The 19049-nt window shown below is 34.7% G+C and overlaps 1 protein-coding gene across 3 annotated transcripts in view; it reads right to left on the reverse strand.

Moving 5' to 3' along the window:
* The window catches only part of PAM (peptidylglycine alpha-amidating monooxygenase), a 69511-nt gene that overhangs the window by 16897 nt on the left and 33565 nt on the right, over positions 1-19049 (reverse strand). For 2 of the 3 annotated variants that reach the window (XM_042864903.1, XM_042864902.1), the window contains exons 14-16: positions 18221-18289; positions 6776-7078; positions 2464-2593 (exon numbers count right to left, since the gene is read on the reverse strand). In XM_042864903.1, the coding sequence (XP_042720837.1) occupies positions 2464-2593; positions 6776-7078; positions 18221-18289 (502 nt within the window). The remainder of the gene's footprint in view (positions 1-2463; positions 2594-6775; positions 7079-18220; positions 18290-19049) is intronic. The other variant, XM_042864904.1, reaches the window with a different exon arrangement.

Consider the following 19049-nt stretch of genomic DNA (forward strand, 5'->3'; position numbering starts at 1 on the left):
TGTTTAACTTTGCTAAAATGTGTTAGTTACGCCCACATTAATGGATACAAGTGAAAACAGCTGAAGGTCAAGCTCAATGGACACTATTAGTATTAATCAGCACAGCTAATCACAGAAGAGAATCTTAGTGAGGGTATGCATTCCATGAAAACAACAGCAACAACAAGAAGAAACAAAGATTCCATCTCTAACTGACTAGTTAGACAGTTTAAAAAACTATCAACTTTCCTGATTATTATTCTGGATCCTAGAAACAGCCCTGCCCAGAATTCTAAGCTTTCCCTGTTAATAACTACTCAGCTCTTCTGGGAAATGAGTGGTTTCAGCATAAATATGAGACTGTACAGTATTTTCAGCAAAGGAAGCTTAGTGAACACTGAAATGAGGATATGGAATGGAATTTCTTGCATCTTCTCCCTGTAAAATATTCTTCTCTAGGAGTTAGACTAGTGTGCTACAGAGCCACTCTTCCTAGGGCTTAAGACCATTTTACAAGGTAGTCAGCATTTCTTTTTTATTTGATAAATGGGAATAAAAAAATATTAAAAAAAAAACAAACAAACAAAAGAACACCTTATTGTTAAACATTATATTGCTCTGCTCCCATCATTGTTTTCTGGTAGATTCTGCAGTTTCATATCAAAAGACAACTAAAATATGCTGAATGTCACAACTTCTAACTTCAAACTCCAATTTCACAGCTATTTTTCTGCTTCTCAGCTGGACGCTTCATACTAACATAAACAATTTAGTACCACACCTAGTGCCTTTCTGGCATGCTATGTATTAAGCTTAGACAGATCACCTGACCTCATAACCCTTGAAAGTACAATGTAGAGCTCTATTCTTAGTCAATATCCAGACTAAATTAAATCTAACTACCTTGTCAGGAATGCAATAAACGTTCAAGAAAGATTCTATATTCTTTATTTTTTTCTATCATTTACTCACAGTCAATCTTTTTTCATCATGAAAACCAAAAGCTTTCAAATGATTAATTGCTCAACCAGGTGAATAGTTCCATCTTTTTGCACACTGCACACACAGCATGAAAGACTAAACTGAAAACAGTATGTGGTAAGAGAACATGAATAATTTAAAGGAATTATTATTATTTTATTTTTTAAACTATGCCAAGAAAGAGCTAAGAGCCACTGAAAAAGCTGCTACTATATTACAGGACTTGACATTGCATAACTGTGCTCCAAAAGCAGACTAAGGCTGACTTACAACACAGCACAAAGCATTCATTCAGCTATATTTAGTTGATCAAGAATCCAGCTTTTATGGCATATATTAATAACGCATTGGAAACACTTGCACAGTTTCTAATAGCACAGATTCTTTTTTTTTTTTTTAAATTTGTTCCTGTACTATGCACTAAAATAGAAAAATTCTGAGCTTTCAGGTTCAATTGATCATGTTTAAGATTTGCAAAGAAAAATATATACTCAATTACCTATGTATTTCCTACTAAATACATTAACTTCTGAGTTAATTTCTTATCCTCCACATCTAAAAGCGACAGGAATGACACAATTATTACACAAAGGAGTATTGATTACATTAGGCCTCTGAACTTTGAAACATGGTAACTGATAGGGACAATAAAGAAGCAGCAGAAATAATAAGTCATAAGAAGATGAACTAAAAATGAATGCACTTCATTTGCAAAAGGAAACCTAACAATATCGAATGAAGTGCTTAGCTAGCAGATACAATAATTCTTTGAAGCTGACTTTTTCCACGCAGTGTCCAATGTCAAACTCTAGAATTCACTGATAATGGTGTAAAGGTTTCGCAGGGATTCCTAAACTATAAATAAAAATAAAAGTGAAAGACAGCATTATATAAACAGGGCCACCATACTCTATTTGGAATGTTCTGTCCTTAGATTATGTATTTTTGGGTGTATTAAACACTGAAAGAATGGCTTTTCTTCTCTTTTTGAGATTACGCTAGTTTTTAATTAAGTCAGTAATGAAAAAATGTTCTGAGCATGTTCTCTTTAACAATCAATTTTTTTTGGCACCAGTGGATATAGAGACAGATGCACTCAATCCAGATGAACCAAAACTAGCTCTACATTTAGTAAATCTTACTAAAATATAATTCTTCCAGGCTAGTTAATCCAGACAACAACATGGAGAAGCAGGAATAATTAAGATCACACTAATTAGGGCATGCAGTTTTGGAACCAAATGTACAATGCTCTTAATCCTTAGAGAAATGTTCTTATTGTCCAAAGCTCTAGCAACCCCATCAATGACACCTGTCAGTCACAAGCTCTGAGTCTCCTCAAGGCACTTTCAGCCAAAGAGTTGAATTTTAAGTAGCAAAGGATCTGTACAAAGAGCTGAATCTTAAATAGAAAAGGATCTACTTTGTTTCTTCAAAAAGACACTCAAACAGCATACACCAATTTGATCTTTTAACATGTAATTCTGCAAAGGATCTACTTACTTTTCATCCCAAACATGATCACCTCTGTGGAAGATAACTAGGTTGTTCTCAGGGTCCAGAGCCAAACCAGAAACTTGGCCTAGTTTGAGGTCTAACCCTGGCCACTCCGTAGCCTCTTCTATGTGGAAATCTGATCAAAGAAACAAAAGACATTAATGCAGTGTATTTATAAAAACAAAAACAAAACAAAACATAAAATTGGTAAACAGGAGTGTTTGATATTGTATGAATATTACCTTACATGCATAATTTTCATGAAAACACTGCAATTCAATTCCAAGCATAATTTTATTGCAGTAAAGCATGCACAAACACTGGTATCCGTTATTTGCAGGAACACAGACATTTCAAGACTTCTACTGACTTCATTCTTCTGTGCCTTATAAGCATATAGCTACACAGATTCTATATGTCTGAGGAGCTCTGTAAATACTTTCTAACACTGATCGATTACAGAAACACACGACTGTTAATCATTATATAAAATTATATATATATTATAGTACATAAATATTTTTAATGTACATTACAGGCATGAAGAGGAAACGGATATCTAAGTTTGATGAAAGAAACAGAGGGCATAATATCTATCACTGTTTATGAAATAGGACACTGTTTAAGAACAAATGCAGAGCAGTTTTTAAGTAACACAAAACTGATCTTCATACTAAATCAAAAGTACAGGAATTAAGCAAGTGAACACTGCTAACAAGTAGGATACTTCCTGCACTTGTCTTAAATTGTAAAACTCCCCAGTGAAGAAGAAAGAAAAACATAGCTATAACTAAGATTAAAATTAGAAATATAAAAAGAAGTTTGCTTTAACCTATGTTGTATGTAAAAATTGAGTGATTAAAGGCAGAAAAAAATTTGGAAAAATTGCAGAGTGTTGACTAAGAAAATTAATTTCTCACAGATAAAGTGCTTAATATGAAATCCAAGAGGTTGGTTTGCATTGCTGCTGCATTATGAAAGAAAAAATGAGATGGGACACAAACCTCAACCTCTTCAACCCGACAACCATAACCCCCACTTCCCTTAATACTGTGAAGAGGTGCAGAGGACAGAAAACAACCTTCTACAATCTACTCCAGGAAAAGAGAAAAATAGTGCTGAAACCTAACTAAGACATATATTTTACCTTTACAAACATATCTTGATATTTATTGCAATTTTATCTTTGCAGCTTTAGATAACAGAGTAGGTTACAGAGAAACTAAGGCAAATCTAAGACAGTCATCATCTGCTGTGAACACAATCAACCATGAAATTCTGAAACAAATTATATCCTAATCTGTAGTAGTTTTAGTCTAGAAAAAAAAAGCTTCAAGCTAAAAGAACTGTGAAGAAAAAAATTACACACATTCAAAAAATCCACAGCACCTCTGTACAGTACTGATCATTAACAGCAGGCACAGCGCGAGGTACACTCGCCTCAAACAGGACACTAGGGTTTCAGAAGGAATGAAAGGATGCAAATCCAGTGCCACTTGTCCATCCCATACTTATGCATGTTTAATGTTTTGATGTTTCTTGATCACTAAGACTTTTCAAAAAAAAAAAAAAAAAAAAAATCTAGAACATCTGCAAGTCTAAACACAGAAACATACATTTTGGTCTTTGTAAAATTCAGTTTCTCAAAAGTCATGTACTGCAAAATACAAAATTTTGTTGTCCTTTTTAAAAGGCTAAAAGATTGCTGATAGATAAAACCAATAAAATAATAGAATCATTTAGGTTGAAAATGACTTTAAATATTCTTAATCACAAGAAATTGCATTTTCTTACAGTTTTTCAAAATTCATTTATTATGGTTTTTTTTTTTTTTTTTCCTTTGATTCACACAGGAAGCCCTCGTAAAAAGGTGTATCCAAAAGGGAACTCACTTTTCTTACAAAAGCTTGCATACTAAATTCACATACATCTGAAACTATTATTAATTCCCTACAAAAGCACCCACAACCAGTTATGTATGAAACCAAGCAATGACTTATACCCATTAAAATAACTTAAAAATACAGCTATACAACAATCAGTGGTTTTGTTGTAAATGTGACTTCTAAACTGAGGATCAGAACATCTGAATGGCAATTCTTCTGATTCAGTAACATTATTAAGAATTAAACAGACTTCCAAAATGCAAATCGGCTTCTAATTTCCCTAGAATTGAAAGGGTGAAGCCTCTATTTATCAGTAAAATTACAACTTACTCTCTGTAAACCCTTGGCAGATCTTAACTTTATGAATTTTATTCATTCACTTCATTTACTCTCCGTGACCATAGTTTTTATCTACATTTTGACAAATGTAAACAAGAGCTCTAAAAGGAGTTTTTAAAACTGGAAAATTATGCTGTAAGCTACAATTAGGAGATGCAATTGTGCTGTTGCAGTGATCCAGTACAACATGACTGACCAATGAACAGTCACACAGTAACGATAGAACAGTGCGGGAACAGCAGTGGCATAAGCTTATAGACATAATAATTACAACAACCTTACTTACCTGGTCACTAGAGATTTCACATCAGTCACATGTTAAAAAAATAGAATATTTGGCAAGACTAAAAATATTAAATTTTTACAATTCTGGTTAAGCAGTTAAATGAAATTGATGTTGTAATTTTGCAGAAGCCACAGTCTTCTAACAAGCAGAATTTTTTAAATTCAATATAACAGTTTTATGAAGGGTGCAATGTTTCTTTTCATTAAATCATCACAACTTAAAGCCTTAAATCTTCTTTCTCTATTAGAGTAAAAAAACCGTCACAGAAGCAAGGCTCTGTTTTCTAGTACACATAGATCCAAAAGTCTGGATGTGATTAAAGACTTTATTGCACTAAATATTTTACCAAAAGATGGCGCTGACAGCTTCTGCTGTTCAGAATTTCTGTAATTAGCAGAAAGAAACAATGGGAAAGAACGCTAACATCATTTCAGTTTTGCTTTATCTCAGAATTGCAACTTTTAGAAGTGCATTTATTAGTGCTCCGCCAACATATTCCCCTCAGATAAATACAGAGCAACTAAAGTATCAGAGAAAACACTTTCTACAGTCAGAATTAATGCCATAATATGGTGTTGTGAATAAGGCATTTATTCACTTCGCTGACACTCTTTCACCTGAATCAGTTAAAACAAAGACTTATCCAAGCCTTTTTCCTTCTGCACATCACATGTGATCATTTTGAAGTTAACAAAATGGTTTTGCAGATATATGCATGCTACCCTTCCAATAATTGAACTCCACTGTTGCTTATGGAATCACATTTAACTTGTTAGGCAAGTGACAATATCCTGTTGGTTTTTTTTTTTTTGCCCTCTATGCTAATACTTTGACAAGGCTTTCATTTAACCAACTGAAATAAGAGTCCCTAGCTTTGGCTTTCCATTTAATACATACCTAGAACTGTGCTGAATTTGAATACTGTAACAAAAGCTCACATAACACTACATTTTGAATAGAAATAAACAATCAAATGAATGATGTATAATTGTATACAACAGTACTTTGAAACATCAAGTTTGTTGGTTGCAACATAAAAGCAAGCATGTGCTGCTGCAACTTACGCATACAGATGACTTCCATGCATACATACCAGTTTTTGTTTTGTTTTGTTTTAAATAAGATACTGATCACATGCTGCATTATCTGGCTTTCCACATTAGCAAAACTAAGCACAATCACACAGACAAAAATGCAACTAAAACAAACACAACACTTCTAAGGTTTCTGCTGTCATGGAAACCTGAAGGGAATTAATTGTAATCCCAGTATAATGCAACAGCCTGTGCAGAAATATTAGGATAGCCAAAGCCAATTTGTAATGAATATTTTACTTCTGAAGACTTTTTCATCATTAACTGCAACTCTTTTGGAATGAGGGAAAAAAACAGCCAACAGAATTACAGCAGTGAATTTCAAAAATCTTGTGTCTGACAAACCAAATAAATCCAAAAAATTAAAGTACAGCAGTTATCTCAGTGACTACTTCACAGTAATTAACTGTATTAAGAAAACTCCTCACTCCCTGTGATTAGCATGTACTTTTGGTTTTAGCCAGTTTTAGCATTATTGATACAAAATCTTTTAAACTGGAAAACAATCCAAACAGTACCAGTACTGTTTTTCACATATGGAGGGGAAAGAAAACAATGAAACCCCTCTTAAAATAAGGCAGAACATTTCCACAATTAGGAAAGCTGCTATATAAAATACTTCAAAGTATCAACTGATATTCCCTTCAGATTTGCTAATGTGGATCACAGCTCTTAAATGGCATTTCACTGTATAAAATTAACCCCTAACCCACCTCCTGTATTTTCTTTTTCCCAGCTTCCCTCAGCATGCTTAGGCTGTTGTAAAGGAAACTGTTTGTTTTCTGGTGGCCTCAAGGTAGACTCTAGTCTGTGAAATTTGTGAATTCTGTCTCTGACAAGAACAGTACTGTCCCTCTCATGATTTGTGATCTCTCTGGCAAGGTCCTTCTTTTGGACTACATTAGCAATCTCAGCTACAAGATCTGATTCTGCCTTTTCTGTAGGGTTTTGTTTATGCACGTGAACAACATCTTCCCTTTCTCCTAGCAGCTTGGAAAGCAGAGAATAGAAATCACCTGTACAGAAAAGAGAAAAGAGGAGAGAAGGAAAAAAACCCAAAACAACAATTATAACAGATCAGTTTTAGAAAATTTCAGCAAAGCACATGTAACATAGTTATTCAAACAGTCATTGCCAGTAGTAGCATTGGAGGGAATTGTGTCTCAGGAATTCAATGAGCCAATCCTGTGGTATGAAAAATTGATGCCAATTCATTATAATCTCTCATTTGCACAAAGAAGTCTACTTATACCTGACATTTTGGCATCCAATACTCATTACTCCTGTACGTATGCCCTTGGGAAAAAGAAAAGGGATGTATATAATTATAAGATTATTTATCTAGATTTGAGCAATTACCTTTGCAGGTCACTGCTGACTTACTCTGTTTTTATATAACAGAGGTGTAAAAACTCTATAGTTAGTCACTTGTAAAGAGAATAATACACAGTCACAGTACACACCAAAATACATTCTTTTGAAATCTGTCACCACATAAGAAGCTTAGTCTGAAAGAGAATAAAGCTTCATAACTGCAAACAGATTCCACATAGCACATAGCAGAAAGAAGACTTATAACTGAAACACAGAGTGGTCTATTAAATATTCCTATACTAATTCAGTCTGGGTCTTGCCCTTCTCCTCCCTGCAAATCACAGAATCATAGGGGTTGGAAGGGACCTCCAGAGATCATCGAGTCCAACCTCCCTGCCAAAGCAGGTTCCCTACACCATAAGAATGGACTTCAGCCATAGATTCAGCTAGTAATTCAGAGAACAGTATTTTCCCATTTACAGTCATTGGTACAGTTGTCTTAAGTATTTCACTAAATTCCAGAACAATTTACTGAACCCAAAATTAAGTCTGCAAAGTCCACAGGAACAATCTTCTCAAAATACTCAAGCCAAACCCAACTGTTTTGGTGAAGTCCATTTTCAACTTTTTTTGGTAGAATTTAATAAAAATGATGACAAATGTATATCCTACTAAACAGGAGGTACCCAGCTTGTTTGAGAGTTGCATAAACAAGTCTCAGAAACTACCATCAGTTCTGCTATGAACAACAGAAGCTACATGACTTGAACAGAAAGAAACATTCAATATGCATACAGATCCAATTCAAACAATTTCTATGACTCTATTTCATTTTAAGAAAAAATAACTCATGATTAAAAATTTGCATTATTTCATACACATCACAGGATAAAAAAATTATACTATTTAGATAAGAAAAACTATAACTATTACAGCTTTCACAAAGAAATCAGAATCAGAAACCACCACTCCCACCCTGGAAATTATGTCTTTTGAAAACATCCTTAAGAGGATCTGTCATATTTATAAACAGTCCTACTTCAATGATTTTGAGTAGCATTCTACTCAGTGTCCTTGCAAATGGAGTATCCCAGGTGAAAACTCCTGTCAGAAAATAATTACTGAAGTAACAGGGCCAATTTCAAAGAAATCAAAAGAACAAAGCAAATTAGTTAAGAGAAAAAAAACTGTTATTTAAAAAATATGAACTATTTGCTTCAAATACAATTATGGAGCCTGAATGCTTCATAACCATTATAATGTCTTTCAACTAGTCCAAGTAGTAAGAACAAACAGACATTCAAGTAGTATGATACAACGGAAATTTCAAATAAATACCATATTTACTTTAAGAAACTTCCATAATCATTTTAATCAGGTTCAGTAGCCCCTGAAAGCATCCAGGAATTCATGACGATGCGGGAACGTATCAGGAATTTCCTTTATATAGAAGCATTTGGCATTAAGGTGGTTTTCATTAGCCTTAACTGTACATTTCCACCATTTTAAAAATAAAACTAAGTTCCTAAGTACAAACATTCCGATTTTACCAATGGACAAAAGGAAACCTGTAGAAGAAAAAGTCTGCTGACTTTTTTCTAAGCAATAATTTCCAAAGGAGAGGACTGAATGGTAAAGGGAGCATTCTTAATGCTTTGATACAATTGTCAACAACCTTCATTAGCTTAACAACCTGAAATTAGCTTATCTTACCACAGAAGAAAACAAAAAGCTGCTCAGTGGAAGATAAGAACTAAGAGAACAACAAAATCTGACACAAAAACAATAAAAGCCCTGAGTATCATTGTAAGAACAAGGTGTTTTCAAGGATAATTCTAGTGTCTTCATAGGAGGGGAAGGGATGCAACTCCAAATAAGTTGATTTAGTTTTCTCCCACACCAACTGTAAGAGACATTAACAACATTCCAGCAATAGAGTAACGAGTGTGGGGGTTTCAGAAGGTCACTGGCAGTGGCTACAGATATTTTCCAGACTGAGTCCTACCCGTGCTATAGAGGGGTATGGTAATCACTGCACTTGAAAGTATTTAGGAACTGTCTGAATGTATAAAAAAAAGTGTGTGCCTCACGGAGTGAAAGCAGTGTGAAGTGACGCTGCTCAAAAACCACAATCTTTAGCCTAAGTGAGTTTCTTTGACAAAATAAGTAAGAAATCCCTACACCTAGGGTTCCAGTGGACATAAGCGAATGCTACAGATCTGCTCAACAGCTCCATATGCTCAGCATAAACAGCAAGCCTGAAGTCTTGCTGTCTTTGTTGACATCTTTTCGCTACTCACAGTATTTATGAAGGAGAAAGGATGTGTGCAAATATGAATGGGAAGCATTGAGGACTCCTGGTTATTAAGTGTAGCCAACTCCTCTCTGAATTTCATATATTTGCCTGGAGGCCCTAAATTATCTGGAACCAGACTTCCTCAGCTTTACAAACCACATACAGACTCCAACTAATATGGCAGAAGCATCATTTTAAGAAGTTATTCAGAATTCACTGTAGATAACTTGCAACGCGTAGACTTTCTGATTAACAGTTGGATCTCAGCAAGAAACATCCAGTAAATGTCAGAAGAACTAACGTTATTTCACAGCTGTTTTGTACTAGCCAGAACAGCTGAAGGATGTTGCCTGTCTGAAGACACTCAGTGGGAAAGAAACGCAAGCAAGATACATCATATTATTTGTTTGGTTTTGTTTGAGATGAGACTATGTGACCTTTAGAGTGTCTGTGTATGGCTAGAAGACAATATGGATGAAGGCACAGCTTGTTCTTGTTGAGATAACCAAAGTCTAGCATGAATAATTTTTTTCCTCACAATACTCAGTACAGTTTCAGGAAAGCTGACTGACTAGATTAGTTTCAGAGAGGATACTTCCATGCACTTTTATGTTTAAGCTACCAGGACACTTACTTCTAGGTAATACAGTACGAGATAACTGGCTAGAAATAACTAGTTCTATCTGTTCTAAAGGAAGAGAAGCTGTTAAAACCAACATCTCCATAATAATAATAATAATAAAAAATACAGAAGTATAGTGCAATTAAGTTTAACCTTAAGTTCTATGTCAGTTTGATGCTAGCAACAGAACCTGACCTCTATAGAGGGCTGAATTTGTTGAAGATAACAAAACAGTTTAGTATGTTAAGTTTATCATGTTGACCACCACAATCTGGAAAGAATCCTGATGGTTTTAGTCCTGGACGGTTCAACACCATTACCATCATTTCTGTCCGTGGCTCTTAAGCTGCACCATCATAGTATTGGAAGTACCAGTTTCTGATCTGGATGATCTAGCCACGGTGCTGCAAGATCAAGCTATTGGAATGCATGGCTGTTAAGACATATAGGTGAAAACTTACTTTACCAAATTTTAGAAAAAAGACAGGAACATTCCAGGGGTGCCTGAAAATCTCATCTCCAAAACATGCATTTCTCTCAGAACATCTGTGTAGCCTTACTGAGACAGGCCCCCTACTTTGACCCTGGCTACTTCCAACTTCTGTTAGGAATAAAACAGAAGAGGCTTTTCAACACCAAGCCTTGTGACACAACGAAATCTTGCCTAGAAATAACCAGAATTGAAGTAATTGAGAGCAAAAGTCTAGTAAACAGTTCTCTAAAAAGGGACCACTACCGCAAGGCTGGTCAGGGTGTTGCTTCAGCTCAGGTTGTTTTAAACCAGAATACTTGTTTTGCAATACATTTATTTTGAGCATGTCTGATTAGATACAGAGCCAGTAATGATACTCTTTCTGAACTTCACTGTTTCAGTCGTACAATTATAGTAAGCGATAAGCCTTCGTAGATAGCTTTAGTTTTTCTAATTAACTCTGAATAAAATCTTTTGTATTCTGAAACTGCACATTTCTGTCTTATCAGGACTGTCCAGTTTGTTGTTTTGGCAAAAATAGTGAGCTGAAGTGGTGAAATTAGGGTCCAAATAATATGTATTGCAGTAGTGACACCACTTCACCTTAAATCCCAGGGAATAATTAAGTACTACGATAAAAGTACGTACTCTCAATATCAGAGGAAGTGCCTTTGAGGTGAACAGCTATCTTACTGAGAAAGAAATCAGAACGTGGCTGTCAGCGTCACCTTTGTGACTATGGCCTTGTAACTAAATGCCTGTCAAATAAGTATGTATCAGTATTTAATAAAATCAGTTTTCATTTTCTGTATCTGTTTCAACGTGCCTTTATTTTTGTTCCAACATGAAGTCAGTAAGATGACTAAAACAGGCAAACAGGACATAACATTGCTGGTAGAAAAGAGGGGAAGAAAGGTTGGAAAGACACTACAGAAGTGAGTAAAATCAAATGCCTGCTTAAGGTGACACTGGACATAGTTTGAGATACTGGAACAAAATAATTTTCAAAATGGTCCATAACCCATTATTTTTCATACTGATTTGACCTGCTATTCTGATGAAAGGACTAGAATGTTTCCTGAAAACTAACTACTATTAAGTAAGGTTGTTTCTTTCCAAAGGGATCTGAAGGAGCTGGGAGCAGAGGTATAGCTATTAGGAAGAGAAAATTGCTAAGTTAGTCTAAAGACTGTTGGTTGCCATCACTATGCCCTAGGAGACAGAACACCCAAACTGACACATTTGAGGAACAGAAACTTTATCTGCTTTCAAGCCATAAACAAACAGGTTACAAGAGAGAAAGCCTTGTAGAAGTAAAGGTTAAAAAAAAAAAAAAAAAAAAAAAAAAAAGACATCATTAGCTTTTGTTGTAAGTAATGTTATTTCCTGTCTTATTCTAAGTCTATGCATCCCTAAGAAGAGCTTTTACTACTATCACGATGTAAATGTAGCCTCTTCAATTTTACTTCCTTTCTTTTCTTTAAATTCAACTGTCAAAATCTGTTAATGTACGAAGCTTTTGTGAACCCAAGAGCTCACTAGATTTTGTAACTAGCAAACACAGGGTTAAACTTAAAGCATCTCTCCCTTTCTCTGAAGAAATACAACAACTAACCTTGTAGTTACTTAAGGTGACAAAGTAATCCTCTCTTAAGAATTACATTTTGTTACAGATGGAGGTTTCTTCATCAAGTTAGAATTCGATACTTAAACTCCAAATTGGAAGTAGTTTATTCTCAAAGCAAAACAAAATGCTTCCTCATGGAGTATAACAGTGCTGCAAGGAGAATTTCTGCACGTTCTTGCCAGGATGACGATGAGGATGAGGATGATGATGATGATGATTATTATTATTGATGAAATATTAATAAAAAAAGATACGTAAGTATGCCTTTCACTTGGTCATAAACAGCTGTTGCTGACATGTATTACCCTAAATTTACCCTTCCTTCTTTTGCCCTTCTCAGGGACAGATGAACTTTATTCTCAGGATACAAAATATTACATTCCTCCACGACTGTGAACAATAATGACCACTAACACATTTTTCAGGAAAAGTGACTGCCACATTTGTTAGTTTCTCAATTGCCTTAACCTCTCCCTTCCTGAGTAGTACTAAGTTACTGACAAGCAGCAACCATTTTGCTACAATCAAATATATTTATCACCTACTTCCAAATGAACAGAAATAAATAAAAAAGCTTTTACACTCAATTTTGCAGTGCTTAGTGAGATATTAAACAAGTTGGTAATTCAAGAGCACAGAATGCCAATTTCATCTAAAATTTCTATTCTACATAGCACAGATTTGTAAATACTTCTCTTGTCACTGAACTGCATGTATGTGATTATGTTTCGTAAAGAGTTGTTCTCCTTTCTTTAATTCCCCCCCACCACATTTTTTTTTTGAAATCTAAAATTCTGATGCTTCAGTTTAAAAAAGACATGCAAATTATCTGAAAATGTGAAAATAACAACCATGTCTCTGAACTCCTCATAAACTGATACAGCGCCTACTTTCCATTTGCTCAGACACATTAATGATCTTACTACCAGTTTTTGCAGTCATCCCATACTAAGTATTATTTCAGCATTACAGGAAATATCTAAGCAAAGAAGATAAACCAAACATAAAACAGTTAAGACAGTTTGAAGTGACTTCTTTCCACGCTTGTCATATTTGTCTCCTGCTTAGGCGTGTAGCCCATACCAATTGCAACTTTTTGCTTACATCTGTTGCTTCTTCTCTGCTATGCTGAAGATGCTTTTGTAAAGATTATGAATACTCTTATCTTAACCTAACAGAAGACTAATCTTTTATTTAAAAACTATGGCAGGATCTTGTAGCCCTGAAACAAATTCCAGATTTTGAATCTTCCTAATTCTAATTCTCTAACCGTAGGCATTATTCCTAGTACCCCTCAGAAGCGTTTTCTGCCAATTTTAATTCAGATACTTTTCCTTCTATACTCCATTTCAGAAATTTCTCTCTTAGCACCAAAAAAGCACCCCAAAACTGAAAACATATAAATAATTTCTCAAACATATATATCTTGCCTTAATCTAAAAATGTCTATTCTAGTCCTTCACACATCCATAAAGGAAACTTTCTCTCTTGAAACTTGTCTCCCTCTGTTCTGTCCTTGTGAGGCTACACCTTCAGCACTGCACAGAGGCCTGGGGTCCTGAGCACAAGCCAGTTGTAGAGCTGTTGGAGTGAGTCCAGAAGAGGCCATGAAAATGATCAAAGATCTGGAACACACCTTTCTTAGGAAGAAAAGTTGAGGGAGATGAGCTAGTTCAGCCTGGAGAAGTCTCTGGAGGGATCTCACCGAGGCCTTCCAGAAATAACAGGGAGCTTATAAACATGAGGGACGCTGACTTTTCAAATGGGCAGGTAGTGATAGGACAAGGGAAACGGATTTAATCTAAAAAAAAGGGGAGGTTTAGATTAGATGTTAGAGGGAAATTTTTCACTCAGAGTGTGGTGAGGCGCTGGCAAAGGCACAGAGAAGCTGTGGATGCCCCATCTTTGGAGGTGCTCAAGGCCAGGTTGGGCTATCTGATCTAGAGCCTGATTTAATGGGTGGCAACTCTTCCACAGCAGGAGGTTCTAACCAGATGATCTTTCAAGTCCCTTCCAACTCAAGCCATTCTATGATTCTATGATTTTCAAAGACTAGAGTAGGAATAAAAGCCCATTTTACAAGATAACATGACACTACCTTATACTATGAAGATGTATTCTACTCTATACATCATTTTCTGTTTTACTCACTAGATACTTCCTGATTTCCAAAACAACGAAATACTGTGGAGAGTTCTGTACAACCTTACCACCAAGACCGCAGTAGCTTATACGGGATGCTCAAAAAGAGATTCTGAATTCCCTTCCATTGAACTTCACCATTTGAGATCCTGGAATAACTTGTGTTCATGTTAGTCACAGAATTATGAGAAATGAAGGAAAAAAAAAAAAAACAAATACTGCCAGTAAAATTATCAATACTGAAAGCAAAAGAATTACAACCATGTCTTCCACTTCAGATTTTAACACAACAGAAAATTATACAAGCTATTTTTCAGTTCCAATTTATAAATTCCTTAAGCCAGACATGAGCAAAGATGTATTTCTCTCAGTCATCAGTGTAAATAGTAATACCAGAAAAGAAATGAAAATCCTGTCTCTTATCTCTGCAGTGCATGTGAAAACAATATGTACATGTGTATGCACACATCTGAAACAAAAAGTCAACTCCAATTTTTGTTTCATATATTGCAAGCAAATTTTCAGTACAAGCCAGTCTAGAAATATTCTTTTTTTCTCCCCAAACTGCTTAACTGTAATTACATTGGCCTTACCAGAAAAAATATTTGACTTCTATGCTTCAAAACCTAGTGCACACAAAATGAGCTATCATACCATAAGCCATGGGCCAATAGTTAAAATAACGTACATTTGATTCACCATCACCTGCATGTTCCTTCTTGTTATTAAGAAACAATTCCTGCTGTTGTGCCTACATACCTTTCAGGCAGCAGTATTACAGCTTTGGTGTTAAAACAAATCTAGGCTGCATTATGCTTTTATATCTAAACATAGTCTCTGGTATGCCACAAGCTACAGCAGGAATAGTCTTGGGCAATTAGAATGAAACACATTTAGAACTTTTTTTTTCCCCACAAGGAAAGGGACAGCTATGGAAAATGCTATGAAGAGATAATAGTTTTTTCAGTACCGTATCCATTGAATCTAATTTATATTAACTTGCATTGATGAAGAAAAAATAACATGGTGAGCTTTTTTTCTGGGGGCTGGAAGGTTTACAGGAACTGTAAACACTCAAATATGAATAAATGTCTAAATGAATTGAACTTCCAACTATAACTATAACTATAAAGTTTCCATAAACAGTTTATCCTCATCAAGCTATTGCACTACTGCTTCAGAGACAATATAATGAGGTCAGCTTTACTTAGATTAAGTTTAGTTCAATTTTAACATCAGGGGGATTTAGCTTATTCTTTGAGCTGAATGATGGTTCAGTTTGAGATGAATACTGCCAATTCTAGTATATAAACATCATTTATTAATGCACTTCTCATAAGCAAAGATGATGAAATCAAAAATTCATAATAAAAGTAATTGTAACTCCTCAAGTACTAATATAATGAACTGACTGCATGCAAAATACATATACTAAACCTATATCTAGGTAATTACGTTACGGAAACATTATTACCATGCTAATATTTACAAACAGCAGGTTTTTTTTTCTGTTTTTCTCTTTTTATGTAAACGCTCAGATCAATAGTAGGCACACCAAAGTTTGCCTCTAGCCCCTCAGATCCAGATTTGATAATATTTCCAGGGCAACATGACTACTCTACTTTTAGTAAAGTAACAAAGTTCACTTCAGTTACCTGAAGCTAAGGAAGGTGAAATGAAGTTACTTCAGCAAAATTAATTAAAGGATGAGTTTACTAAGCAGTAGAACTAATCAAAGCCTGAGTTTGGATCCTTTATTGCCTGAAAGATGATCATTTCATAAAGATGAGCATTCCATGCTAGACCATAAATAAAAAGTTTATATTATGACCTTTAACACATCATTTACTTGCTGTTGCATTAAAGGATCTACCACTCCCATTGGACTTTAGACCCATCACATGATTAAGATCTTCTTCAGATGCTGAGTAACTCACTAAAGTTACTAAAGAAGGCTGACAAGACCACTTTTAGGTCCCAATTTTCCATTCATACTTTATCACATGTTCATGCGATTACAGTGCCAAAAAATATTTCTGGAAGAGCCATGCAGTTTTCTTTCTATGGAGAGAATAAAACCAAACCTAATCTCTTTTTTCCTTTTCCTACACAGATATAACAGGACTGAAGTTTGAGATACATCAACATAAAACTTCAGCCAGACTCCTGTAAATGATGGGAGAATTTATCTTAACCTAACAGCTGAGAAGATGAAACGATTCTCTCATTGCTCCAACATTTTGATATTTTACATCAGGAAACCAACTAACTTCAAATGGACAACATGAAGAAGTCTGTTTCCATAGAAACAAGTTAGATGAGAATGTATACCAACCAGTGGTCTAAGGAAACAAAACTGGATTGCAGAAATGTGCCTCTGAAATACATTTCAAAGACAAAAAGTATTTTAGATACAGGATCTTGTTTCAAACATTTTGTTTCAAACATTAATGAATTCAGTAAAACACACTGGTAACAAGATTTTCAACCTAATGCTCAAGCACTTGAAGTAGCTTGTCACTATAAAACTTTAAGTATGTATGTTCGTACGCAGTTCATTCTGCTCTGAAACAGGCTTAAAAATAAAATATTTTTAGAATTATATCTATTTCTAAGAAATGCAACTTAAAATTAACTCAGGAAGTTTCAAATACAGAATTGTAGATGTTGTCTCTAGCAGCTTGTGGTACTTTCATTATCATTCAAAGCCTCTTATGCTCTCTACGCTAGCTTTTGTGTAACTGACTAAATTATTTGAGCTAACTTTTCAAAACAAAAGTGTATAAAGAAAGCCTAACACCTCTGGAAAATGTGAGTCACCTAATCTTTCATTACAAGTGAAAGAAAATTTATAGTATAACTAATACCACAGGAGTATAGCTTTTAAAAATATTGCCTTTTACACTTATTTTATGAATTCATACTTCTTTGGCAATCCAGTTTCATAACCATCACCCTACTAACCTTACTTTTTTTTTTACTACTTCAACCACAAAGTTCTATATCCTCAGTAACATTCAACTAAAACAAAATGGAGCTCCAGTTGACAAGATATTTTCTCCTTGTGAATAAAACTCTAAGATACTAAACCAATATCTACCCAGTAGTAACGCGTGATCCAAACCAGAAGCACTGTGACGTACAGACATATTAAAATATCTCTGAAATCTAAGCATGTCAGAATATTTCTAGATGTTACAACAGTCATGATTTCTTTTTTCCTACAAGTACTGTACACATCCAAGCATGAGTTGTTATGCACATATGCAGATACGTGTAAGTTGTGAGAAATAACTTAGTATTACACGCTAACAGCATTCTACCCACTGCAAGTACTACTGATAGTGAAGAGTTATAAAATACTATGTATAGAACATATGCATGGTAAAACAAATTAAGGAAAAGAAGAGAAAGTAGTAGATTACATGAATTATCACATAAAAAGAACAGTCAATACATTTTCCTGCTTTTAGGCTGCCACAATTTCTTTGTCTCCATTCTAATAATTTACCTAGGAGACTGTACATAACTTTTGGTAGTATTAACTGAATACAACGTAATCAATTGCATCAGCTAAAGGAAAAAAGATTTAAAATGTCATTTATCTTTAATAAGCAGAATTTTATTTAGCAGTATTTAACATTAATGAGCTCCTTATTTGAAGATGAAATAAACAAATACATACTCTGATCCAAAATCTCTTCCTCTTCTCCTTTTGACAGCTGCAAAGAACTTTTATCAGTATCCTTGGTTTCTAAAAAAGGGGATTTAGAATAAGCTGTTAACTTCTGCGTGTGAATGGAAATGAACATCATCTGCTAGAGAAAAAAGCCCTTCTGAAATCAGCCTTTTTTTTTTTTTAACCCTCTAACAATAATACGTGTACCAATCAATAGAGCAGTAAAAGAAATGTAATGAAAAAGAAACATTTATTTACATTTGTAACAGGATAGTAGGAGAGGTTAGGAAAAAACTTAGATTCTGTATCACCTATCCATCTACACAGATAGAAACGTTCCACAGTTGCAGTAAAACCTAGAGATTTAAATTTTTTTTTTTTTTTTTTTTTTTTTTTTTTTGAAGCTGTTAGTTTAAGAACAACATATGCAATTGCCAAGAATTTTTTTTTTATGGACCTTTGTGAAAGGGTAGCATAAACCTACTTGATCAAAGGTCAAAGCCCAATTTCAATGGCAGCCTCAGTGATGTCAGCGAAAAAAATATCACAGATAATTCCAGCTAGTCCTAAACTTAACTAATAGCTGGTATCAAATATATCCCAACTTTCGTGTGTTCTTGTGTCTATATAATGCAAAAGACTGCCCAATAATGGTGCAGCAAATGACTCCAATATAATCAGCTCCAGCATGAGAAACAAATCTAGCTCTATCCAGGCAGTATTTTGCCACAAATAACTATCAGTTTTCTAAGCATCTGGTTAAACATACTGCTTTACAATATTTGCTGCCCTGTGTAGAACTATGCAACACAGCCATATCAACAAAGTTACTTCT

Source organism: Lagopus leucura, unplaced genomic scaffold (assembly GCF_019238085.1).
Source record: "Lagopus leucura isolate 7727_CA_CO unplaced genomic scaffold, USGS_WTPT01 Super-Scaffold_774, whole genome shotgun sequence".
Classification (NCBI taxonomy): Eukaryota; Metazoa; Chordata; class Aves; order Galliformes; family Phasianidae; genus Lagopus; species Lagopus leucura.